Source organism: Poecilia reticulata, chromosome 3, assembly GCF_904066995.2.
Source record: "Poecilia reticulata chromosome 3, P_reticulata-male-v2, whole genome shotgun sequence".
NCBI classification, from domain to species: Eukaryota; Metazoa; Chordata; class Actinopteri; order Cyprinodontiformes; family Poeciliidae; genus Poecilia; species Poecilia reticulata.
Genome location: NC_088832.1, coordinates 34,027,773 through 34,053,314, shown reverse-complemented (window position 1 = coordinate 34,053,314; position 25,542 = coordinate 34,027,773). Strand labels below are relative to the sequence as shown.

Genomic DNA, 25,542 nt, shown 5'->3' with positions numbered 1-25,542 from the left:
ACATAAAGAAGAACATAAGGAAATATTTAGTTATTTAGTTTGCCTAAACATATAATTTGAAGCTAAATATTGAGGTAGAAACCGAAACATTTAGCTTCAAATTAAATACCTAGCTCACAACTAAGTATTTAGTTTCTAAAATAGATATTTAGCTCCAATCTAAATATTTAGTTAGCAAGCTAAAACCTGCTAAATACTTAGCTCCAAGTTACAAAGTTTAACTTAGTATGTAAACAAATGGTTAATGAACTAAATACTTATTTGGAATCTCAATATTTACTTAGCAAGAAAACTAAATATTTAGCTTCAAAGTAAATACTTAGTAAGTAAACATTCAGTTTTTAAACTGAATATTAAGCTTGAAGCTAAATGTTTAGTTAGCAAGAAAGTTAAACATTTAGCTTCAAAGTAAATATCTAACTTGCTAAGTAAATATTCAGTTTTTAAGCTGAATAAATAACTTGAAGCTAAATATTTAACTCCAAAGTAAATATTTAGATTAATAACTAAGCATGTAATATTTATTTAGTATTTATTAATATTCTGTTTAAAAGCTAAATGCTTTGGTTGAAGCTAAACTTTTAGAATCAGCCAAAAATGTTGAGCTTTCCAGATAAATGTTTAGCTTGAGACAAAACATTTAGTTATAAAGCTACATAGCTAGCACAAGTAAATATTTAAGTTCCAAGCTAAATATTTAGCTTGCTAATTCAATATTTAGTTGGGAATAAATTAATGAATGATGTGGTGAGAATATGTGTCTCTAAGAAGAAGCAAAGTGTAATAAAATCAACGTGAGGAAGGGAAACAACACAACTGAGGGAAAGGGGGAGGAGCTGCGTCTCGAAGGCGGAGCTTAGTTCAACCAGGTGTTTTGCACAGCTGAATGGTTGCCATGGCGACTAAAGGATTCCTCAAACATGCATGAAAGAATCACGGCGACACTCCAGGTGTGTTTTTGATGAGAGAATCACAGGATTTCACGTGACGCTGTCCCTTTAACTAAGGCTTTCTCCAACTGGACTGCTGTGATGTTGGGATCTTTAAACTAACAGGAAACTTGGCCAAATTGTCACCACGGTTTCAAAATAAAATGTCTGTGAAAGCAGACGGTACCTCAGCGCGTCAGGAACGCGTCCAGCTGGTGACATTCCTCTGCAGGCTGAAGGAGATGCAGCTATTCCAGTGGGAGGCTGGGAGCCTGCTGCTGGCAGAGAGCGGCCCTGAGATGAAGTCACAAACATCGCGACTGTAGTCGACTCCCACTCCCCCCCCCACCCGGCAGCACAGACGGGCCATTATGTGGCCCGGTACCAGCTGGTACCACGGCCGCCTCGTCCTCCTCTGGGCTTCATTCGCCGCTGCCTCTGGAACATGGAACTGAAATCCAAGAAGCAACCTGCGGACGTTCTGCTCGGATGCATCGTCGCCTTCTGCTTCTCCACGCCGTGCTGGGCTCAGAGACGTGAGTGCCGACGACCTCTGACCTTTAAAACTGCTCTGCAGAGCAAGTCTTCTAAAAACCAAAACCTTCTCGGATGAAGCGAAAACACCAAATTTACTTTGCTGTGTTTTGTCTGAGTTCAGCTAAATTCACTTTTTTTTAAATTTTTTTTTTTTAATTGTTGGAGCTGGATTCTCTTTTTTTAGTGTATATGGTTCACTGCAAAAACACAAAACTTTACCAAGTATTTTCTGCCTGTATCTGATTTTACCGTAAATACGACAAAAGTGAGTCTTCAGGAAAATAAATGAGCTGGTTTTAATTAAAACAATTCAGCTCAGTTCAAAAACACTTTATTGATCCCAATAATTCAATTAACACTGATTTTAAAACAGACTAGTTATTATTTAACCTGGTGTAAATCTAGCAGTGGAATTAGTACATTTTTAAAATCAGTAGTAAGGAAAAATTCACTTAAAACAGTTATAAGTTAGTTTTGTCTTATTTCTAGTGCAGTAAGATATTTGCACTAAATTATATTATTTTATTTATAAAAGTTTTTCCATTTTAAAAGTGAAATAATTTAACAGTTTTTTCTTAAACATTTTTTAAAAGAAACTATTTTCTACTGAACAAACTTTATGGCCCCAATTTAGCTCCATAGAAACACTGAAATATGAACCAAGTTCAACTGGATTCAATCTGTTGCTTTATGTGGGATTGATTATTTATAGTGATCAATTTGATCAGTTTGGTTTGGAAAGATGGTTTATTGGTTCTGGTGTTTACTGGTTCTGATGTTTACTGGTTCTGATGTTTACTGGTTCTGTTGTTCACTGGTTCTGATGTTTACTGGTTCTGTTGTTTACTGGTTCTGATGTTTACTGGTTCTGTTGTTTACTGGTTCTGATGTTTACTGGTTCTGTTGTTTACTGGTTCTGATGTTTACTGGTTCTGTTGTTTACTGGTTCTGATGTTTACTGGTTCTGGTGTTTACTGGTTATAATGTTTACTGGTTATAATGTTTACTGGTTCTGCTGTTTACTGGTTATAATGTTTACTGGTTCTGCTGTTTACTGGTTATAATGTTTACTGGTTCTGATGTTTACTGGTTCTGGTGTTAACTGGTTATCATGTTTACTGGTACTGCCTTTTACTGGTTCTGCTGTTTGCTGGTTCTGATGTTCACTGGTTCTGCTGTTTGCTGGTTCTGATGTTCACTGGTTCTGCTGTTTGCTGGTTCTGGTCCCGTTCCCAGTCTGCACGGTGCCGCCCGGCCCGGTAACCATCCCTGAAAACAACACGGCCGACGTCCCGGTGGTGAAGATCGTCTCCAGCAGCGATGCGACTCTGAGCGTCTCGGTGAACCCGGAGGATCTGTTCTACGTCAAAGGAACCGTCCTGATGGTGAAGAAAGGCCTGGATTACGAGGTACCAACAATAATAATCCCCCAGATTATCAGGCAGTAATAATAAAACCTTTTCACAGTCTGGTGCAGTAACCAGGTGTTCTGGTTTCCCAGTCGCTGTCCAGTCCCACGCTGGTGGTTTGGGTGAGGTGCAGCAAAGCCGGGTCCAGATCTGTGAGTAAAACCAACAACACGCTAAATGTTCTGGATCCGCCGGCGCTGAACTCAACGTCCTGCAGAACTAGCCGTTCGTCTCCTCTGCAGGTGAACGAGTCTGTGGAGGTTCTGGTGGAAAACGTGAACGATAACCCGCCGAACTTCGCCCAGAACCACTACGTTCTGGACGTGAACGAGGTGGACGCAGCTTTTCCTCGACGTGTTGGTGAAACGTTTCCGCTCTAACTCTGGTGTTTCCTGCAGCTCGCTCCAGTCAACTCCAGCGTCGGACTCATAGAAGCTACGGATGTTGATTCAGAGCCGCTTTATTATCGCTTGGAGTCTGCAACTGTAAGGTTTCCCTCATTCTTACTGCTGTTTTTATTGTTCATTTAACAAAAAATGGGTTTTGAACCTTTACGTCTCTTTCCTCAGCCTTCTTCTGGTTATTTGTGTCAACAATGTGGATTAAATCACTGGCATGTTGCTGTACATGTACATATTATTTGCTGCTGCATGAAGAGGGAAATAAAAATGCTAATTAAAGGTGCAGTATGTAACTTTATAAAAAAGGTTTCATATATATTTGTTAAAATGGTCGTGACAGTTTTAACAAACTCTCCTCCATGAGTTATTATTGCATCTTTCCCGACCAATCAGAGCCAGTAGGAGGGTCTTAGTGCTATCAATCACCCTTATGTACTCGCTGCTAAATAAGCTAATGGCAGAGAAACAACTTAACGTTTATCTAACGTCATCAGTGTTTATGCTAACTAGCCTAGCATTGACAACAAGATCTGCTGATAGCAGAAGCTGCAGTAGCAGCAGAGGGGGAGGAGGGATGAGCAGCACCACACAAGATGGTGATTGATAGCGCTAAGACCAGCCTCCTGGCTCTGATTGGTTCTCTAAATGTTACATACTGTGACTTTAATGCTGTAAAAGGTAACATCTCTGAAAACAGGAGATGTTGCCAGAATCCGTCAGATTTTGAAAATTATCCGGTTGAGATGCAGATAATTTCCTCAAAATCAAACTGTGCTTAAACTATTTATTATTATTATTATTATTATTATTATTATTATTATTATTATTATTATTATTATTATTATTATTATTATTTTGATGTTACTGGTTCTGACAGACCGGGCTGCACAGTGGCGCAGTTGGTAGAGCTGTTGCCTTGCAGCAAGAAGGTTCTGGGTTCGATTCCCGGCCTGGGGTCTTTCTGCATGGAGTCTCCATGTTCTCCCTGTGCATGGTGGGTTTTCTCCAGGTACTCTGGTTTCCTCCCACAGTCCAAAAGCATGACTGTCAGGTTAATTGGCCTCTCCAAATTGCCCCTAGGTGTGAGTGTGTGTGCATGGTTGTGTGTCTCTGTGTTGCCCTGCGACAGACTGGTGACCTGTCCAGGGTGACCCCGCCTCTCGCCCAGGACGCTAGCTGGAGAGGCACCAGCAACCCTCCCGACCCCACTGAGGGACAAGGTGTTAGAAAATGGATGGTCCTGACAGATTTCAGCTAGTTTTTAATTCCCCTTAAATGTGTAAATTTGCAATAATTCATCTTTATTTCTTATCATTCTAACTGACACAAACTCCTCAGGAGAAATATTTCCGTCTGGAGAACATCAACACACCAAAGATCCTTGTGAAAAGCCTCCTGGACTACGACGTGGTGCAGAAGATCTCTCTGGTGCTGCACGTCCAGGTACAGGCAGGACGCTCGCCTGCCTTTCTTCCTGTCGCTCTCTGACGTTTACCTTCCCCTGCCAGGACACGTTCAACGGCTCGGCCTCCGACGAGCCGTTCTTCACCTCCGTGGCCATGATCACGGTCCAGGTGAAGGACGTGGACAACCGGCCGCCCTGGTTCCAGCCGTGTCTCAGGACAAACGTAGGACTGGCCAAGCTGTGCGTCAGCGGCGGCTACAGAGGCAAAGTCAACCTGACCGAGAAGGAGGTGAGTTTGTACATCCAGTATCAACGCTAGGCGCAGTTTCATCTCTATTTAAAACAAAAAATGTACAAATATTTACTTTTCTTGTGGATTTTTACCCAAACTTTAAAATGTGATGTTTGGGTGATGAGATATCACGACTGGGAGAAACCATGCTGATGTGGCTTAGTGGGTGACCTTTACTGTCTGGAACATGTGAAGAACTTGTACAATATGTTTTGTATATAATGTTACATTTTCATAAAACTTTACACAAAAAAAATAAAAAAATAAATTTTATCTTAGTTCACTTGAAAGGATTAAAACTAAAATCTGAAACAAAATGTGAGAAACAAACATTATAATCATCATTTCAGTCTGCAGATCATATTGTGGTAAGTGATTTAATGTTTCTTAGTTTTTAATATTTGTAAAATATGATGTTGTTAATTTTAGCAAAAAGCCACTGGATGGTTCCTACTGGCTGGAACCAGTTTGAGTCCAGTTCTGTTTTCACCACTGATGGTTTCAATTTACTTTCCATTATATCTACTATGATTATACTGACAATATCTGATTAGCGTCCAGAATCCGAACGGTTTAATTCTGAGATCGTAAACGAAACCAGACTGATTTCAAACAGGAAGGCCCGTTGGTTCTGGAGCCCGGTCCGGTTTTCGCCAGAGACGGAGACAGGAACTGCAGCGAGCCGATCGGCTACAGGATCCTACGAGGTTAGACTAACGGGTTTATTTTTTATTTTTCAGGTCTCATCTTTTGACTTAATACTGAATAACTTTATAAAAAAGTGTCTAATTAGTTTCTCAACAATTCAATAAAATTATGGATTCATTAAGAATGAACAGTTCTGAGGTTAAAAACATACAAAATATAATTTATTTTTTGTACATAATATAAACAAATGCATCAGAATCTCAGTGAATTGTAAGTAAAAATATGTCAGCATTTTCTTTTTCCCCGTTTTGGAGGCGTTAAGTGAATATAATAAACATTTTGAACATCTTCTCTCATCTCCTTAAAGTATCAAACTGGTAAAAATATTTAATGGGGTTAAATTTGACCTAAATGAAGTTATTAAATAAGTTAAAATTCCTAACCCAACTTCTTAAATTTGTTTAGGTCAGCCATGAACTAACCCTAAATTTAAAGCAAAACTATCCAGATGAGTAAATAAACAGAAATTGCTTTAGCTTTCTTGTCTCTATCAGAAATTTCAGTAAAATATCTTTAGGAATTAGATTTAGTACAACCAAATAAATTAAGAAGCTAAAAACGTGGCAGCTGGTGCTAACTGTCATGCTAAGCTAGCTGGCATCAACTTTTTCTCTAGATTTAAAAACAGTTTAAGTCCGCTCATTAAATCTGACAAAAGTTATTAGTTGCTTAAAGAAAAACAATTAACTTATTTTTTTAAATACACTAATGTTTATAAAGATTTTAAGAAAGAATCGAGACTTTAACAATTAGCTTTAGCTCATTAGCTTAGTAGCTACTAGCCAAAATCTTTTATTTTTCTCAATATTACCATAAATACATGTGTTCAGTTACTTTTTGGAATGTAAAAAACAGTTTTATTAGTTTGTAATATTTGAGTTTTTAGGGAAGTTTTAGATATTTTAAGTGATTTAAGTTTTCTTTCATCATCAGGAAATGAAGGGAACATGTTCCAAATCGATGAAGACACGGGGAACATCACAATGACCAAAGCTGCAGATATCGTTGGCCCGATCATTCTGACAGTCCTGGTAAAACAGGGATTCTGTGGATTATTTAAAAAACATCCAACAATGGGAAGCTCTGATTCTGAAGGAGTTTTCCTCCGTTTCAGGCTTCGCAGGTGAACAACAGGGACCAGTTTGCAGTGACTCAGGTGACCATCGAGGTGATGAAGAAGAGCAGGAACCCTCCGCGCTTCGAGAAGGAACGATTCGAGGGGTTCATCTACAGCAACTCCATCCCAGAGAGCATGATACTCCGAGACCGGACCACCAACAGACCCTTCAGGGTCCGAGCCCGCGACGAAGACTTCGCAACTGTAAGTGACCCCCATTCATACGCTCTTCACAGTCCGTTTTAAAGAGTGCAGACTTTACGGCATTTTTATGCCATAAAAATAAACCAAACGCCGACCAGGGGGAGTTATAGTGAAAGCTGTAACGCTGCTAACCTGCTGGACAAAACATGTTAAAAAAGGAGCAACACACAGAATGTTCTTAAAAAATAGATTCATGCTAGTAAAACAGGTGTAGCTGGTTTTATTTGATAAACTTAAAAAAGAAAGTGATACAGAAGACATTGATACACAGTATTATAGTGGCTTCAGTCAGAGGCTTTTTCAAAACCGCTGTGGTACAGACTGCTACAGGAGATCCTTCTTGCCCACAAACTAAATTTACAGTCTAGTTAAATCCTGATCCACATGTTCTGTGGATAATTAGCGCCTTAGTTTGGTGTTTTTCAGGGAGTGAACCCCGACATGAAGTATGAGGTTCAGTACAGCAGCTACGTCAACGTGACTCCCGACGGCTTCGTGATCCTGAAGAGAGTGGTGAAGACGGAGTCCTTCGCCCTTCAGGTGACCCACGGATCCACATGGCCAATGTAGAGGAGTACATTCCTGCCAAAAAAGTCAGAAAGTTTGAGATTAATCTCAGAAAGTTTCTATTAAAAAAAAATTCTGAATTGGAAAAGTAGTAATAAAAAAGTTAGAAAAACTGAAATTTTGATCACATTTTCTCAGATATTTTAGAAAAATAAAAAATGGAAATTTTCGTTTTTATTTCTTCTAGCAAATTTGCATCTTCTCTAACCCAGAAATGTTCATGTCTTTTTCTCTACAACATTTTACATTTTTTTCTGGCACATTTGCAACGTCAAAAAAAAAAATTCTAGAAAATTTGAGACTAATCTCAAAATGTCTTGATTTTTGTTCGTTTTTCTAGTAACTTTACCACTTTTCAAACTCTGAAATTTCAGTTTTCTCTAGAAAATTTCTGTTTTCCAGCAATTTTTCGAACTCAAAACTTAATTTTTTCTAGATGAAGAAATTTTCTGGGAGAATCTCAAAGACTTTTTGGCACAGATGTGCTCCGTACAGGCGCCCATACGCCGCCGTACTGACCAGCTCGTTGCTGCCAGGAGACTCTTTTTGCTGTAAATGTTGTAAATGTTGTGGCTGCAGCTCAGAGCCGTGGATTCGACCACAGGAGAGTTTGGGTCGGCGGCGCTCTCTGTTCAAGTCATACCTGGTAACACAGGAGCACTAAAAGTTCAGCTCTAGTTTATTCTGGAGTGAATCGCTGAGCCCCGCGGTGTTTGTCTGCAGCCGTGGCCGTCCCGTCTCCGTCCAGCATCGGCTATCGGCCCGGCGACATGGCGCTGCTCGGCCTCATCATGGCGGCTCTCCTGGTTCTCTCCCTCATCGTGATTGGCTTCTTGATTTCCCGCCTGTGGAAGGAAAACACGAGTCTCGAGAAAATGTGTGAGGTCAGTTTTCAAAATGCAAAAGAACCGAGAAAAATCTTCCCAGATTTCTTCCGACTTTGTTCTCCAGAGTTTCTGAAAAGTTTCTTTGGACTTTGGTTGCTTTTTCTGTCCTCAAACTAAAACTGAAAGATTTGACTCGCTGGAAGCAGAATAGAAAATAAAACAATTAAAATTAATATGCTGGACCTGAATCCTGTGGAAAACTTTTCTGTACAAAAGAAATGTGCAATTTTTCTTTCGCTTAATAAATGTTTCCAATTTTACAACGAGGTGAGTAAAAAAAATACAAGATTCAAGTCATAAAATTACAAAGTCATAAAATCACAGGAAGAAAGTCATGACTTTATTCTTCCATGAGTTTGTTCTCATATTATGACTTTATTGTATTATTTTGATTATTCCCGTAATATGACTTTATTCTTGTAATACGACTATTTTTGTAAAACTTTGACTTTAATCTCATACGATTTTATTCTCGTACTATTTTGACTATTTTCATAATTTTATGACTATTCTTGTAATGTGACTTTATTCTCATACAAATTAATACTAACAGTATTAGTCTGGCCCTAATACTCTGTTGTAGAATTTGAAGGTTTTTTAAATGTTGCCTTAAAAAGTTGAACTTATTTTTACCAATATTGTGGAGAGGTTGACCCCTGTGTTGACCCCTGCAGTGTGTGGAGAGGTTGACCCCGGTGTTGACCCCTGCAGTGTGTGGAGAGGTTGACCCCTGCAGTGTGTGGAGAGGTTGACCCCTGCAGTGTGTGGAGAGGTTGACCCCGGTGTTGACCCCTGCAGTGTGTGGAAAGGTTGACCCTGTGTTGACCCCTGCAGTGTGTGGAGAGGTTAACCCCGGTGTTGACCCCTGCAGTGTGTGGAGAGGTTGACCCCTGCAGTGTGTGGAGAGGTTGACCCCTGCAGTGTGTGGAGAGGTTGACCCTGTGTTGACCCCTGCAGTGTGTGGAGAGGTTAACCCCGGTGTTGACCCCTGCAGTGTATGGAGAGGTTAACCCCGGTGTTGACCCCTGCAGTGTGTGGAAAGGTTGACCCTGTGTTGACCCCTGCAGTGTGTGGAGAGGTTGACCCCTGCAGTGTGTGGAGAGGTTAACCCTGTGTTGACCCCTGCAGTGTGTGGAGAGGTTAACCCCGGTGTTGACCCCTGCAGTGTATGGAGAGGTTGACCCCGGTGTTGACCCCTGCAGTGTGTGGAGAGGTTGACCCCTGCAGTGTGTGGAAAGGTTGACCCTGTGTTGACCCCTGCAGTGTGTGGAAAGGTTGACCCCTGCAGTGTGTGGAGAGGTTAACCCTGTGTTGACCCCTGCAGTGTGTGGAGAGGTTAACCCCGGTGTTGACCCCTGCAGTGTGTGGAGAGGTTGACCCCGGTGTTGACCCCTGCAGTGTATGGAGAGGTTGACCCCGGTGTTGACCCCTGCAGTGTGTGGAGAGGTTGACCCCTGCAGTGTGTGGAAAGGTTGACCCTGTGTTGACCCCTGCAGTGTGTGGAGAGGTTGACCCCTGCAGTGTGTGGAAAGGTTGACCCTGTGTTGACCCCTGCAGTGTGTGGAGAGGTTGACCCCTGCAGTGTGTGGAGAGATTGACCCCGGTGTTGACCCCTGCAGTGTGTGGAGAGGTTGACCCTGTGTTGACCCCTGCAGTGTGTGGAGAGGTTGACCCTGTGTTGACCCCTGCAGTGTGTGGAGAGGTTGACCCTGTGTTGACCCCTGCAGTGTGTGGAGAGATTGACCCCGGTGTTGACCCCTGCAGTGTGTGGAGAGGTTGACCCTGTGTTGACCCCTGCAGTGTGTGGAGAGGTTGACCCTGTGTTGACCCCTGCAGTGTGTGGAGAGGTTGACCCCTGCAGTGTGTGGAGAGGTTGACCCCTGCAGTGTGTGGAGAGGTTGACCCCGGTGTTGACCCCTGCAGTGTGTGGAGAGGTTGACCCCTGCAGTGTGTGGAGAGGTTAACCCTGTGTTGACCCCTGCAGTGTGTGGAGAGGTTGACCCCTGTGTTGACCCCTGCAGTGTGTGGAGAGGTTGACCCCTGTGTTGACCCCTGCAGTGTGTGGAGAGGTTGACCCCTGCAGTGTGTGGAGAAGTTGACCCCTGCAGTGTGTGGAGAGGTTAACCCTGTGTTGACCCCTGCAGTGTGTGGAGAGGTTGACCCCTGTGTTGACCCCTGCAGTGTGTGGAGAGGTTGACCCCTGCAGTGTGTGGAGAGGTTAACCCTGTGTTGACCCCTGCAGTGTGTGGAGAGGTTGACCCCTGCAGTGTGTGGAGAGGTTGACCCTGTGTTGACCCCTGCAGTGCCTGGGCCCCTGCCTGCGGTCCGACCGGCCTCGGTCCGGCCACAGGGACTCCCTCCAGTTCACCAACGACGGATTCCAGAACGAGGCCGACCCGAGCCGAGGCAAACGCTGGAACAACGTGATGCCCCGGCGGAGCACCTTCCCCCAGCCCCGCAGCCGCATCCTGCCCCTGGAGAGGCGGAGCCGCCACTGCTCCACCTGCGGCGTCTACGCCAACCACGTCACCAAGGGGAGCCCGTCGGTGCGGCGGAGCAGGAGCGACGGCGACGAGTACGGCATGAGGTCCATCCTGTCCAAGCAGCGCCGCAAGGAGGGGCAGAAGACTGTGTGGTTCAAGGAGAGCGAGGATTCCTCGGACATCGAGGTGGAGATCATCCCCGACTCGGTGGGCCGGGTGGAGGAGGAGACGGAGGAGGAGCTGGAGGTGGAGATGGAGGGGGTGGTGAGAGACCCCGCCGCCCCGCTCAGAGACCCGGAGAACCAGGGCGACGAGCCGGATCCGGGAGACGGCTCAGAGAAGAAGGAGCAGGAGGAGGAGCCGCCGAGGTCAGAGGTCAGCCTGAGCTGAACGTTGCTGGGTTTTATGAAACAGTTCAGACTCTGGTTCCAGGACGGCGTTCCCAGGATTCCCAGAGCTGCTTCCGAACAGGAACCCACAGATCGGAGCAGTTTTTATCCGGAGGTCCTGAAACGCGGCGTCACCGACCGGGACCAGAAACGCTCGGTAGCGAGTTCAAGATAACCTGGACGCCGCTTCCCTCCAAGTGTTGGGACGATTTTTATATAAAAAACAAAAAAGAGCTGAAGGGTTTATTTATAGCAGCTCAGGGGCAAAAACACTAAACATTTAACAGTCTTAACTGATTGCATGTTAAATTGGTCTGTAATTTTTTCCTTTTGATTCATTTTTTTAGGGCAGCAGAAAAATAAATTCCTAATTCATTGTTGAACAAACGATTTGATGCTTTTCTCCCAAGTTTAAAAGCAAATATTAGAATGTTTGGAGCGACTAAAGTAAAAATTAAAAACAAATGTGCAGAGAAACTGAAAATGGTTCCACGTTGGGCGAAAATCAGTAGAAAAAATATAAATATTTAATACATTTTATCTTTATTTTTGGAGTGAGTTCCCAGCAGACCCGTTTGGCCAAAGTCCAGATCGTCGTCTGGACAGTTCTGGTTCGGTTGCAGTGAACTCTGGTTCGGTTCTAATCCATGTGAACGCCAAGCAGACCAGAGATCGCTCCAAAACCAGGAAGTGGACTGCAGCGCTCTTCCTCTGAACAAATACCAGGTTATTTAAACTCCTGAACAGAACCAGAACACAAGATGTTCCTTTAAAAATGTTTTATTGAGCCCAATCACCTCGACAAAAACATCAGTAGTAAAACCATCTTCCGTTTAAAACACTAATTAATACATTTTAAAACAAATCCCTGATTAAGATGGAAAAGAAAATTACTTGGATGTCTCAAAAAGCAGAATCGATACCGTAGCACAACTCATCACATCCAGGTTCTGCTTCACGCTCCGTCAGAACCGGTCCAGACTCCTCATCAGTGCATGTTTGCTCTAAAGTCTATGGTTAGGAACATTTTGATCAGAGGAACGGTAAACAAGCAGCTCAGATCCGGAGCGTCGTGTTCGGCAGGTGCAGGATGCGTCTTTCTACTTGGATTTGGCGAAGCCGACCTGGTTGTTCTGGCGGTCGAACACGGTGTAGTACTGACCGATGAAAACGTCTCCCAGGATCCACAGCGGCCCGGCAGGGGGAGGGATGTCCAACGCCATGAAGCCGCTCAGACAGATCGTCTTCCCAGCCTGACTCTCCTGCAGGACGGAGGGCAAAATGTTAACCGTGCTACGCTAGGCGAGGGGCGGAGCTCGGCTGGGGGTTGCCATGCGAGGGGCGGAACTCGGCTGGGGGTTGCCAGGCGAGGAGACGGGCGGAACTCGGCTGGGGGTTGCCAGGCGAGGAGACGGGCGGAACTCGGCTGGGGGTTGCCAGGCGAGGTGACGGGCGGAACTCGGCTGGGGGTTGCCAGGCGAGGTGACGGGCGGAACTCGGCTGGGGGTTGCCATGCGAGGTGACGGGCGGAACTCGGCTGGGGGTTGCCATGCGAGGTGACGGGCGGAACTCGGCTGGGGGTTGCCATGCGAGGTGACGGGCGGAACTCGGCTGGGGGTTGCCATGCGAGGTGACGGGCGGAACTCGGCTGGGGGTTGCCATGCGAGGTGACGGGCGGAACTCGGCTGGGGGTTGCCATGCGAGGTGACGGGCGGAACTCGGCTGGGGGTTGCTATGCGAGGTGACGGGCGGAACTCGGCTGGGGGTTGCTATGCGAGGTGACGGGCGGAACTCGGCTGGGGGTTGCTATGCGAGGTGACGGGCGGAACTCGGCTGGGGGTTGCTATGCGAGGTGACGGGCGGAACTCGGCTGGGGGTTGCTATGCGAGGTGACGGGCGGAACTCGGCTGGGGGTTGCTATGCGAGGTGACGGGCGGAACTCGGCTGGGGGTTGCTATGCGAGGTGACGGGCGGAACTCGGCTGGGGGTTGCTATGCGAGGGGCGGAGCTCGGCTGGGGGTTGCTATGCGAGGTGACGGGCGGAACTCGGCTGGGGGTTGCTATGCGAGGGGCGGAGCTCGGCTGGGGGTTGCTATGCGAGGGGCGGAGCTCGGCTGGGGGTTGCTATGCGAGGGGCGGAGCTCGGCTGGGGGTTGCTATGCGAGGGGCGGAGCTCGGCTGGGGGTTGCTAGGTAACGGGCAGTGCCTGCTGATTTGTGACGTTACATTCTTGAGGTTTTTGAAAAATTTGACACCAAAAACATTAACTTGTAGCTAAAAAAAAAATGCTGTTTTTTTTAAAGCATTTGGGCCGTTTGAGAAGCAGTGAAGACAAACATGGACGTACAAAAGTCGTGCAAATATGAATTTTGCATAATGGGTCCCCTTTAATGTCCTGTGAGTAAACCTGACAGAAGGAGCAGAGCAGCCAGACCTGCCTGACCTGCCTCTCAGCTTCAGAGCTGCTTGTTCTGCTCTTAATGATTCAGAGTCGGTGTGTTTGTTTGGTACCGTCGCCCCCTGCTGGTTCACTCACCTTGAGGATGTACTGGTCTCCGGTCAGACTGTAGGTCTGTCCGCCGATGTTGAAGGTGATGATTGGCAGCGTTGGGACCTTTTCACAGGGCACCATGTACTGAAACGCATTAAATAAAAAATGTTTAGTGGACAGAAGGTAAAATAATTGTTCCAGTTTTTATTTTGATGAATTAAAAACTGGCCAGTGGTTTAAATTGGCCAGTTTCAGCGTCTTAAAAAATAAAGATAAAAACGTTGGACACCACTAGTATAAATCCAAACCTGAAATAAATGGAGAGTATTTTCTGAAGTTCAGAGGCTTGAAATGTTTTACAGACATGAAAGTGAAGAATTATTCTCCTCCATTCGTCACATAAAAACCACAATAAAATTCACTGAAACTGGTAACATGACAAAATGTGAAAGGCCCAAATCGTGCGAAGCTTTTGCGAGTTAACTTGAGAGCAGCAGCGGTCTTCGTCAACGTGGCGTCTCCTCACCTCTCCCTGGATGAGCGGCAGCGCGCCGATGGCCTTCTGCAGAGCTTTGACCTCGGCGGCCGGGCCGGTGATCAGAGACGTCCCGGTGTCCACGATGGCCTCACAGCCGCCTTTACACAAACTCAGCTGGCTGCCGATCGCCATCCTGGAACAGCAGAAAGTTAAAAATGCCCATCAGTAAATAAAGGGCCATAAAATATTAAATGTTTTTGTTGCATTTCTAAAAGGTCAAGGAGATATTAGTGTAAAAACACCAATATTATAATGCAGTTAAGAGCCAATAAACATAATTTAAACTATAAGCATCAGCTCCTGATCAGGTTTGAGGTCAAACTTCCAACTATGTGAAGAAATAAAACGTTTAAAAGAGGAAAAGGGTTAACAGTTTGGTTTCATTTTGTCCATCTAATTCTTGTTTTTAGAGGGTTTGCTGGTTGTCAAATATCGTTTAGTCTTTTACTGTATCCATTTTGCATGGGAGCCGTAATTTGCCGACAGCCGACGTAAACTGCTTGTGTGGAAAAAAAAAAAAAGATTCATAAACAGAAGAAAATGGTATTTCTATAATTTCACAATGTTTTAGTTTCATAAATGCATTAAAAAGTTCCAGTTATTTTTTCCCCATTAATCACAGTTTTAATTAGCTTTAATTAACTATAATAACCTTCTTAAAGGACCCAACCCTTGGGCTGGTCATCTTAAATGAAAACCAGATTTAGTTTTTGGGGACGGCTGTGCAGGTTTGTGTGATTCTGACCCGTCCATGTGGACCTGCCAGTAGGCCTGCCGGCTGATGTTGACGTAGTGGAAATCTCCGCTGTAATATTTCGGGTCGGTTCCTCCCAGCAGCAGCTCGCCTCCCGGCTGCGTTTCCGGGTTCCTGAGCAGAGCAAAAATAAATGAGTTTCATCATAATGAGAGATTTAAACAACTTTTCTATACACAATGGCGTCCATTTTATCAACATGATGTCTTAAACTTTAAGACACCTGCAATAATTATGATTAAGATGAACATTGTCCAAAAATATAAACAGCTTTTAAATGGAGGAAGGAAAAAAAAAATAAAAATAAAATACAGATGAGTTATATTTGGCTAAATTTAACATGAAAAAGTCCTGCTCAGGTCTCTGTTTGGGTTTTAAGCTCAAAATGAAAGGTTTTATCTCTGTGGCGCCACTAGAGGGCGCTGGTGCACCATCTACCCGCTGAGAGCTGGAGAACAAGGAGCTCAAGATTCATTTTGTTTACATGGGGTTAAAACGTGAACCTGTCCGTCTTTAAATCATGATTTCATCACCGGCTGCAGCTTCGTTGGAATCAGAAGCAATTTACTGATATACTTGACTTTAAAGTAACTTCATAGGATAACAGACAACCTGTTAGAGTTTGGAAATTATTACTAGAGATGCAAATCTTTCAGTGTCCAGAGATTCAGTTGTTTTTCAGTATGTAACAGATTCAAAAAAATGTTTTTCCATGTTTGTTAAAATCGTCACCATGACGGTTTAATAAGAGACTCTGAAAAGTCAAGTCCGTACTTTACATTACTGACCAGCTCACATACCAAATGGAGCCTTTTCATTCATCGTTGGCACATCAAGAGGTTTGATTCCTGTGGAGAAAACCATCCGTCTCACCTGTTCAGGTAGAAGGAGAAGACGTTCTGCTCCACCTTCTTCTGGCTCATGATGTTATCGAACACAGGAGCCACGCCGTCCACGGAGATCCGGGGGTACGCCATGCCCAGGATCCCGTCGAACTTGGCTGCGATGAAGGCGATGCCGGGCTGCTTGATGGCTTCGCCGAACAGCTGATTCTCCACGGCAATGTCGCCGATCTGAGGGGAGAGCCGAGTCAGCGGGTTTCACACGGCAACGGCTCGACTCCGATCTACGGCCGAGTAAAACGGCCACGCGACGAAAATATGATTCAATTACGAGCATAAAGCCGAAATATGAGAAGTATTAGTCCCTACGAGATGGTACGACTTTACTCTCACATGAGTGCATGCTCATATTTTCGTAGCGTGGCCCTGATACTCGCCGTACTGATCCGATCCGCAGTGGGCGGAGCTTACGGTGCAGGTATCCTGGCTGAGGTATCCGGACAAACTGCCGGATCCATACTGGATGGCGAAGGCGGTGCCGTTCTTCACGTATGTGCTGGATTTAGCGGAGTTATATTTGTGGTGAAGCACTGAAGGGAAAACAAGACGGTTAAAATCCCGGTTGGTTCCGGGTTTGGCGTCGGCGGAGACGGACTCACGGCAGGCGATGTCCATCAGGGAGCAGTGGACGGAGGGGACCCACAGGTTGGACGAGCCGGTGTCAAACACCACCGTGAACAGCTGGGGAGGCGTGCCCAGACTGATCTCCCCGTAGTACTGAGCCTGGTCGGGGAAAACGAGGTCAGTCAACTTCAGACGGAGCAGGTTTGATAATTAATCAGCCAGTTTGACCCATTTTCACGGCAGCGGACGACGCGGGTCAAACCGTTACAACAGGAAGAGGAACCACAGAAAGGAAACGATTACTCATGACCGCCATCAGATTTCTGCTTCATGCCGTGTCACGCTCAGAGTTTCTCAAACGCAAAATGCAGAAGTGGATTCGGATTTATTGCACGATTAGTTTTCACTTCTGCTCAAGTTTCTCCAGAGACCAGAGGATGAAACTCCGTCTGGGGAAAAGAGAAAAGTTCCTCTGCAGGAGAATTACCCTGAAACGGCTCATATGGAGATAATCTGACAATAAAATTATGTCTAATTAGCAAGTTTAAGGCTAAAAATGTAGGAGTTTTAACAATTTGTGATAAAATACTAACCAAGCTTCATTATGAATATTTTTATAAGAGGGATATTTAACAAGTAGCTTAAAATAATAAAAGTTGTGCAACTTTAGTCATTTAATAAGATATAAATGTAAAGTTAATAAAATAATTACAAATTGTAGAGTTGAAAATTAAAAAAAAATACAATTCTAAAATATTACTTCTACAATAAATGCAATTTAGATTTTCTTAAAGCTGGAAGATAAGGACTTATAAACCAAAAGATTTATAAAAATCTCTTGTGAATAAATACATTTGTAGAAAATATTTATGTATAAAGAAAAATTCAAAAAAAGTTTATACGTTGCAGAAACTTAAAATTGATCATGTAAACAATCATTTCAATCACTTGATGCGTTTAGATAATATTTTTCAATACATTAGTGTTTATCTGCCCGAGTGTCAAGTTTTTATCCTGGGAGACAAAACTGGCCACAAAATTCCTTAAAGACAAAATGGAAACATTATTTTGAGATTTTTTGTTTTACCTGCTCAATTTTGATCTTTTATGAAAATCTGTGCATCATTAAAGACCCAAAACATGAAAATGGCTTCAGATTGTTGCCTTATTATTAAAAGAAAAAAAAAAAAAAGACAATTTCCACATTTTTTGGCTCAAATGTTTTCAAAATTGTGGCCAATATTTTTTAAACCATTATTGACTTGTGGGGCCAAACAAAATTCTTACGGAGCCACAAACGGCCCCCGAGCCACACTTTGGACCCATCGGATCTACAGGTTGTGTCACCTATTGTTCTGCAGCTTTAGAGTAAACAAACAATCAGCTGACGGAGATCTGAAGCCGTCACATTTCCCAGAGTTAACACTTTATCGGAAACGTTGCCTAATTCTGCAACAACAACCGAGCCGTTGTTCTTTCCTCCTGCAGCTCGGATGAAACTAAACGGCTTTTCGGGCCGCAGCTTTAGAGGCACACATGCTTACATCCAGGTAGTTCTTCAGCGTTTCTGGAGTGGGTCCGGTACTGGACGGGAAGCCCAGGTTGTACTTCAGGGAGTGTCTGTCGGCCAGCAGCTCATCGGCTCTTTTTCCCGAGTCGGTCAGTTCGCGTCGGATTGAACGGAATTTCTTTAAGGGAATTCTGAACAAAAAAAAAAAAGTTTAATTTGGACAATTTAAACAGTTACGTTTTACTCCAGTTTCCACAATGAAGCAAAAGCTGAACTGACAGCAACATTTATGCCCAAGAAAACCAAAGATCTGATTTACTTCCTCCCACTTTATCCCCCTGGTGCAACCTGCACTGCCCCCTTCTGGACGTCATTGCAATAACTTTTTCAAATAATGTAACGGCAGGATAAGAACACATTCTCAAAGAACAAACTTTAAATTCAGATGAACATTTAACACCGGAAAACATTTTAAATACCCAAAACAAACGACAAAATAAATTATGACGTCTCTAATCAAAGGTGTCCTTCAAAATAAATAAAAATAAAGGTTCAGTTCAGACAAATTCACCAGACTGAGGACTTTAGTCATCCAGTTTTTGGTAGAAAGAAAAACGATAAACCATGCGAATGGAAATGAGCCTTTATTAATTTATGCGATAGATTTATTGCGACACCGTGAGAAATCTTAGGTTTTCCATCTTTTTCTTTAGGATACAAATGAAAAACAAACTTAACTGCAAAATGCAGGAGCAAAAAGGTCAAATGTGGTTTTTCCCCCGAGACGAATGGAAACTTTCCATAAGGAGGAAAATAAAAGTCTACTGGCACAATTTGTCATTTTCACAGGATAAAAATCATCCGATAGTTTTGATTTTGTTGGTAATCTGGTTAATAAAGCTCCGTTTTCATGTGCAGTCATAAACAAACATGAACAGCTGATAGACTGATCTTCAGTTTTTCATATAATTGAGCATAAAAACATTTTCGTTGAGGTTCTTTAAAGAATTTGCGATTTTAAATTGACAGTTGTGATCAATGTTACTGCGTACAAAATGAACCAGGCTCCATAAAAACCAGGATAAAACAACTAGAGCTGCACCGTCCAGAGATTAGAATTGGTCAAAACTGGCCGTTTTATCAGCATATTTTGAGTTTTAGTGTTTAGAGTGCATATTTTTGTAACATTTTGTCAGATCTTCATGTGTAGAGTTGCTTAGAGAAGCTTTTTGTGAAAACCACCATCACACCTTTAAAGCTACAGGTTATAACTCGTCACAAAAACAGTCAAACCCGACTGAGAAACTAAACGTGGCGTCATAAATAGAAAAACTACAACCTGATAACCTGAGTGCCATTTGCCCCCATTTTCACAGCTGACCCAGTTGGTACACGTCTAAAAACAGTCAGGTGTTAAACAATAAAGGTGATGTAATCATCATGAGATCAGCCTGGAAACATTTTATTGTTTGGGTTCATGTTTTAAAAGTCGGCCGCTCTGTGATAATAGCAACGTATAAAACAGTTTGGAAAGACTTTAAAACAGGAAATGTTTAGAAATGAGGTTTTTTCAGAGTAGAGCTGCTGCTTCTCTGCACCAAAAGGTTTCAAAATGCACCGAACTAAACCCCAGCAGAAACAAAGACGTAGATCAATTATTGATTCTGAATTAGGAATAGCTTGGATCAGTGGGACTGCAGCCGTTTCTGCTCGTATTGGTGGATTCAGTCGCCTGAAGCAAACAGTTTTCAGTAGCTGCTGCAGTTGGTGGTTTTGAGACTTCCTGCCAAGATAAATATGCAGACAAGCCCATATCTACTCGCTAAATCAGCCACGTTACTCATTTTAATGCAACTTTTGGTTTGACGAAGCATTTTGCTTTACTGTAAGAGGAGCAGAAATACGTTTTAATCATTTAAAAGTAGCTCATAATCTTTGGTACACACCAAAGATTATGAGTATTTGACATCAAAAAATGGAAACAGCATTAATCTTAATTTAAAAAGGACATAATGGTTGTTTGGAAAAACATCAGCTGAAATCTTTTTGTTTCAAGGCAGAATATTCTGTCACTTTTATTGAGAATCAGAATCTGCAACTTAATTTGTTTTCAGTGTAGATCACAGTATTTATTTGTCTAAACTTCACTTAATTTCATTGTTGTTACCATAGTTACAATCTAATACGAGTTTAACTTTTTCTTTGTGTGCTTGAACTTCAGTTGGTTTGCAATTACATCTCAGCCAAATAACCAATTATTGATTATTTTAGGCTTAGTTAATTAAACTCACACTCCTCTTCCAGATTACACCAAACCTGAATTGAACAGCATTTCTGGTGTTATTGGTGTTAACAGGATGTGGGGCCCTGAGGCCCCAAAAAGCCTGGCTGTGGCCCTGGTTACAGTTTATTCTCATTATTAGTCACAGAAACACATTTTTAATCAGCACACAAGATCCGTTAATGCCCTTTCAGATTAAAGCTTAATCGTTTTAGCACATTTTGCCAAAGAGACCCATTTCTAAGTAGGTGCAGCTGGGAATAACCAAAGATGCAGACACTGAATTTCCTGGAAAGATGGGTTAGAGGCTGGAACCATGGAGCGGGATGTTGGAGATTCCCATTTGGACCCGGTACCTCAGTAACCAGACAGCCGTACATGACGCAGGGAATGGACCTTATTGTGGGCGTTTTGCAGCTCTGGATTGAAAATAAACTCCCCTATGCGGCCGTGATTGAACATTCAACACCATATTTAGTAAAATAACCCGAAACAGAAAGAATCACACCTGTTTAATGTCATTTAATCTACTTTATGCGTTTCTTTGTTGAAACTGTGAGACAAAGTGTCAGCTAACGGCTTCATGTCACAAGATAAGCTGGGCTTGTTGAGGCAAACAGCGGGTCAGGTGACCAGAGGGAGACATGAGCAGACAAACCTCCAAATAAAGCTTTAAGACCGCTAATGTGGCGCTAACACAGTTAGCCTTGTGTAAGTTGCTGCTAACGCCGTTAGCTCTAACTTTACAGGTTTTAAGGTCGTTTTAAACCGATAGACTAAACGGATTAAATGTTTTTTTTTTTTTTTAACTTACCGAACCAGGGCGTCGTTCGTCAAGGCTAACGCCGCCAACACCAACACGACCAGGCTCCTCATTGTGCCAGAACCGGGACCAGCAGAACCACAATGACTGAGCACTTGGAGCTTGTTGTCGACAAAACAGCCGATTTTTTTTTTTTATCAGCTGACCCAGTCAGCGTCACGTGCCTCCGGGACAGCACGGCGGTGACGTCACTAACGGTTTTTACTTCCTGTTTCAAGCGAAGGGAAAAAAACTGGGAAAAAGCCAACAGGAAGGCTAGAAAAAAACAACAAAAAACATACAAAATTATGTGATTTAGAATGTAACACAATCGAACTAACAAAGTAACAGCTAAAACAAATTAATTCTATATTTTGGTATGAAAACAGTAAACAGAATTAGCGAAAAATACAGGCACAAAATAAAAATGGCATTTTCCAAATTTGGAAATATTCTCTTTCAAGAATAGGAAGATTACCTGCAATGACCTTTGACACCACAAAGTACCCAAAAATTGTACTCAAGTAAGAGTAGCACAGTAAAGTATTTTCTAAAGAAACTAGTTAAGTACTCGTTAGCTAATAACACTCTATTTGTACAAAATGATCAAATGAAAACATTTAAAATTATGTGCAAATTATGCTATTTTAGAGAGTAAAATAAAAAAAATGCAAATAAAATAATTACAAAATAACTACTTCAGGACAGAAACTTGTTTCCAAACCAATTTTTGTCAATATAATTTATGAAAACTATGGAAGCCCTGAAAGGGAAAAAGAAAAGAGAAAGCTTTTTTTAAATATTGTATTTGTTTTATTTGAATTCTCATTTTCTTAGTGTGACCAAATTTTCTGTTTCTCTCAACACATGAAATAAATGAAAAAAAATAGTAAAGGAAAATATTTAAAAGTTTTTTGGGGATTTGAACATTTTTTTTCTTGAAGTGAACTATAAAAAAATATGCGATTTGCCTAATTTTGTTTTCCTATTAAACCTGACTGTAAACAATGACTGTAAACGATCTTGTCTGTTTTACTGTTGAATCATTTTCTGCTGCATTTTTATAATAAGATGAGCAAACAGGTTGTTTGGTGCAAAACATTAATCCTTGACCTACCTTTTCTATTTTAAACATTTTATCTCAAGCACTTTGGGGTGAAATTATCAGCAGGGATGTAAATCATCAACCAGCACTGCTGAAGCTGCAGTTTTTTCAGAGTGAAGCCTTGTAATGCTGAGGACTGAACAGCGAGTGGCTGCCTCGCCCTACAGATACATCTCACTGTGTACTGTCAAAATCGTCCGATTGTTTGAATGGTTTCTTATGTATTACAGGATCTTTCTGTAATATTATAAAGACACCCAGGTATTTAAAAGAATAATAGCTGCTGTGTCATCCAGCGGTTAGGCGACACCGAGCCATTCATCGCTTGTATCTGCTGGAGTCGTGTATCAATGCATCAGTATCAGTGAAAATTCAGGAAACTTCATTGCAACACAAAGCAAAGCATAACTGTAGATGTAGATGAAGAAATTCTGTTTGAATGAGACAGTTTAGAAAATGCTATGTGTTAAATGTTTTAGTTGTAGCTAAATGATTAGCTAAATGTTCACTATATATTTAGCTAAATATTTGCACATTTAGCTTAATATTTTGGTGTTACAGCTGTAGCTAAATGGTTAGCTAACTGTTAAATAACTGTTAGCTAAGTAAACATTTAGCTTAATGTTTCGGTGTTGTAGCTGTAGCTAAATGGTTAGCTAACTGTTAGATAACTGTTAGCTAAGTATTTAAACATTTAGCTTAATGTTTTGGTGTTATAGCTGTAGCTAAATGGTTAGCCAACTGTTAGATAACTGTTAGCTAAGTAAACATTTAGCTTAATGTTTCGGTGTTGTAGCTGTAGCTAAATGGTTAGCTAACTGTTAGATAACTGTTAGCTAAGTATTTAAACATTTAGCTTAATGTTTCAGTGTTATAGTTGTAGCTAAATGATTAGTTACAGCTAAGATTTAGCTTAATGTTAAACATTAGCTGAACTATAATACATCAAGCGACATAATAGCTGTAGCTTAATGTATATTTAAACATTTAGCTACATAAACATTGAAACACTTTGCAAAGTATGAAACATCTCATCTAAATAAGATGTTTAAAGTTGGTTTTAATATACTGTCAAACTGGAACAACAGGGCAACAGTCAGAAAGGAAAAGGACAAACTGTAAAAAGTGACTCATCAAAGATGTCTGATACAGTGTGACAGTGACTTGCATTTGTTTTCTATCATAATAAAAGCTTTCACAGCAACATGAGACCGCAGAATTGCACAACAGCACCAATCATGTGAACCCAAACTGCACTCAGAGCAGTAAAAGTGTCGACAGGTTTGGAAAATCATGAGAACATTAAACAGAGACAAAAAAAAAAGGAACATGAATCACAAGCCAGAGCTGAGAATCAGGAACGTGATTCACATTTAGCAACACAGAGAAGGACAGAGCGAGTTTTCAGCTGATTAACATGTTTTAACCAAATTACTGAGTCTCTCTGATGACCTGATCAATAAACTCACCAAAGACAGTTTGAGTCCCTCTGGAGGCAGGAAATGAATCATTTATCAGTAATATTTGGTCTCACAAACAGAAAAGATTTAGTTTAATTTGGTCAAACTTTGGGTAGACATTTAGTCAATATGAGGTAACTCATTAACAAAGGCCCCTTCAGCAGACAGCAGCTGCTGTGCTTTAAATTAGGAGAAACCACAACAATGTTTTAAACCAGAGTCTTATTCTGGAGGACAAACAGTCCGTCACAACACAAACACCCACAAACTAGCAGGAATGTAGAGAGAGCAATTAACCTATTTTGACTTTTAAAATATTTGAAATGTTCCTTTTCATTCTCTTTGGTTCTCCTCTTCTTTCTTCCCAGCTGCATCTACTCACCTATGATTAGCTCTTCTGGTCCATTTTGTCCCTCAGTAAATTTAAGTTGCGCAATTCTCATGTCTGTCCTCGGCTTTATGGTTTTATTGCAGTTTTCTCTCCTAAATTATGTGTTTTATGACAACCTTTAACTCCAGCCTGCTTTTTTGATCTCACCAGAAACTTAACCAAACTCGACACGTATGGTCAACTAAAACAAACCAACGCTGCCCCGGAAATCTTTTAAATATGACCAGAATTTACATTTCTAGTGATAAAAGTAAATATTTTGCACATATAGTATCTGTTTTCACTCAGACCACAGAAGATTTTATCAACAGTTAGCTAGGGCCAATACTTTAATTAATCCAAGACAGTAATATTCATATATATATATATATATATAATTTATTTTTTTTACATGTGAAGGTTCCAGTAGGAACCTTTGCAAGTGCATGTTTCTGGTACTGTCATATATCTGATGCACAAGACAATAAATATATTTGTTGTTGAGCTCATGTGTCTATCTTTTCAAAAAAGTTTTTTTAATTGAAAATGTACAGTTTTTTGATTAAAATGCTATTAATTAATGACAGACCATAAAATTAACTTGAGTAATTTATATGTAACCTTTTTAACGGTGCATTTTGAAATGGGATTAAAAGAAGTTAAAGTTTTGGATTATATCTGTCTTCCAAGTGTTAATTTTTCAGAGCGGCCTTAACGCATACTTGATTTTATGATGAATAAATACAATTTTACAATAAAATAACTGAACAAATAAAACAAATGGATAGTTTCTTGCTGGTTCACTGATGCCTCTAACCGGAAAAAGACTATTTTTAAGCGAGTTTAGTATAAAACCGAAATAATTTGCTGGTTCCTGCTGTTTTTAAAATGTTTTTTCATCATAACTAGATGCTATTTACAACTTAAGATCAATAAATCCCTCTGATCACGCCGGAGGAAGTTCAAGTTTTCTGAATAAGTAATTTCCTGTTTTGTCAACGTGACTTTATTAAATGTTTACTTGCAGGTTTTTAGATTAGAAACACAGCAACTCTGCAGGCTCGTTTCGTTTGATACAACAAGCACAGAAGTGGAAATAAATGAACCTTTTAGTGATGAATGAGCCCTGAGTAGGAGAGGGAACCGTGCAAAGATGCTGATTTTCCAAGGATGCAACGTTACGGGTTTGAACGTTTGATGAAAGACAGCAAGCAGCGGAGAATCGCCTCATGATTGAGTCAGCGTACATTCAGAAAACCCTCAAATCTGACTGCATCTTTTCATCGAAGCCTCATTTACTGGTAAATACTGACTGGCAGCCACTGAAAAGTACAAAAAGTTCCTGCTTAAGTGTTTTTGATGTGCTGGAAAAAAAAATCTGGTGGAGATAAAAGAACAGATAGATGAGAAAAGACAACAGTTTCACAGGATGACACA

The 25,542-nt window shown here is 41.8% G+C and overlaps 2 protein-coding genes and 1 long non-coding RNA gene across 3 annotated transcripts; 1 reads left to right on the top strand and 2 right to left on the bottom strand.

Moving 5' to 3' along the window:
• The first annotated feature begins 1,157 nt into the window (after window positions 1-1,157).
• Window positions 1,158-12,370, top strand: cdhr5a (cadherin-related family member 5a). The gene is made up of 14 exons (XM_081605539.1): window positions 1,158-1,465; window positions 2,703-2,875; window positions 2,968-3,027; window positions 3,118-3,207; window positions 3,274-3,360; window positions 4,615-4,719; window positions 4,785-4,970; window positions 5,590-5,680; window positions 6,615-6,712; window positions 6,796-7,002; window positions 7,429-7,542; window positions 8,149-8,215; window positions 8,293-8,453; window positions 10,760-12,370. Exons 1-14 carry the CDS (start codon window positions 1,375-1,377, stop codon window positions 11,327-11,329), a joined length of 2,100 nt encoding a protein of 699 aa, XP_081461665.1. The 5' UTR covers window positions 1,158-1,374; the 3' UTR covers window positions 11,330-12,370.
• On the bottom strand, window positions 7,200-8,325 carry LOC145551181 (uncharacterized). The gene is made up of 2 exons (XR_014087025.1): window positions 8,213-8,325; window positions 7,200-7,584 (listed from the first exon to the last, which is right to left on the bottom strand). It is a non-coding gene; the product is annotated as an uncharacterized LOC145551181 (long non-coding RNA).
• On the bottom strand, window positions 12,093-21,354 carry ctsd (cathepsin D). The gene is made up of 9 exons (XM_081605540.1): window positions 21,183-21,354; window positions 18,122-18,278; window positions 16,613-16,736; window positions 16,425-16,543; window positions 15,985-16,184; window positions 15,103-15,225; window positions 14,346-14,490; window positions 13,865-13,963; window positions 12,093-12,590 (listed from the first exon to the last, which is right to left on the bottom strand). The coding sequence occupies exons 1-9, from the start codon at window positions 21,242-21,244 to the stop codon at window positions 12,429-12,431; spliced, it is 1,191 nt and encodes a 396-aa protein (XP_081461666.1). The 5' UTR covers window positions 21,245-21,354; the 3' UTR covers window positions 12,093-12,428.
• Between the last annotated feature and the right edge of the window lie 4,188 nt (window positions 21,355-25,542).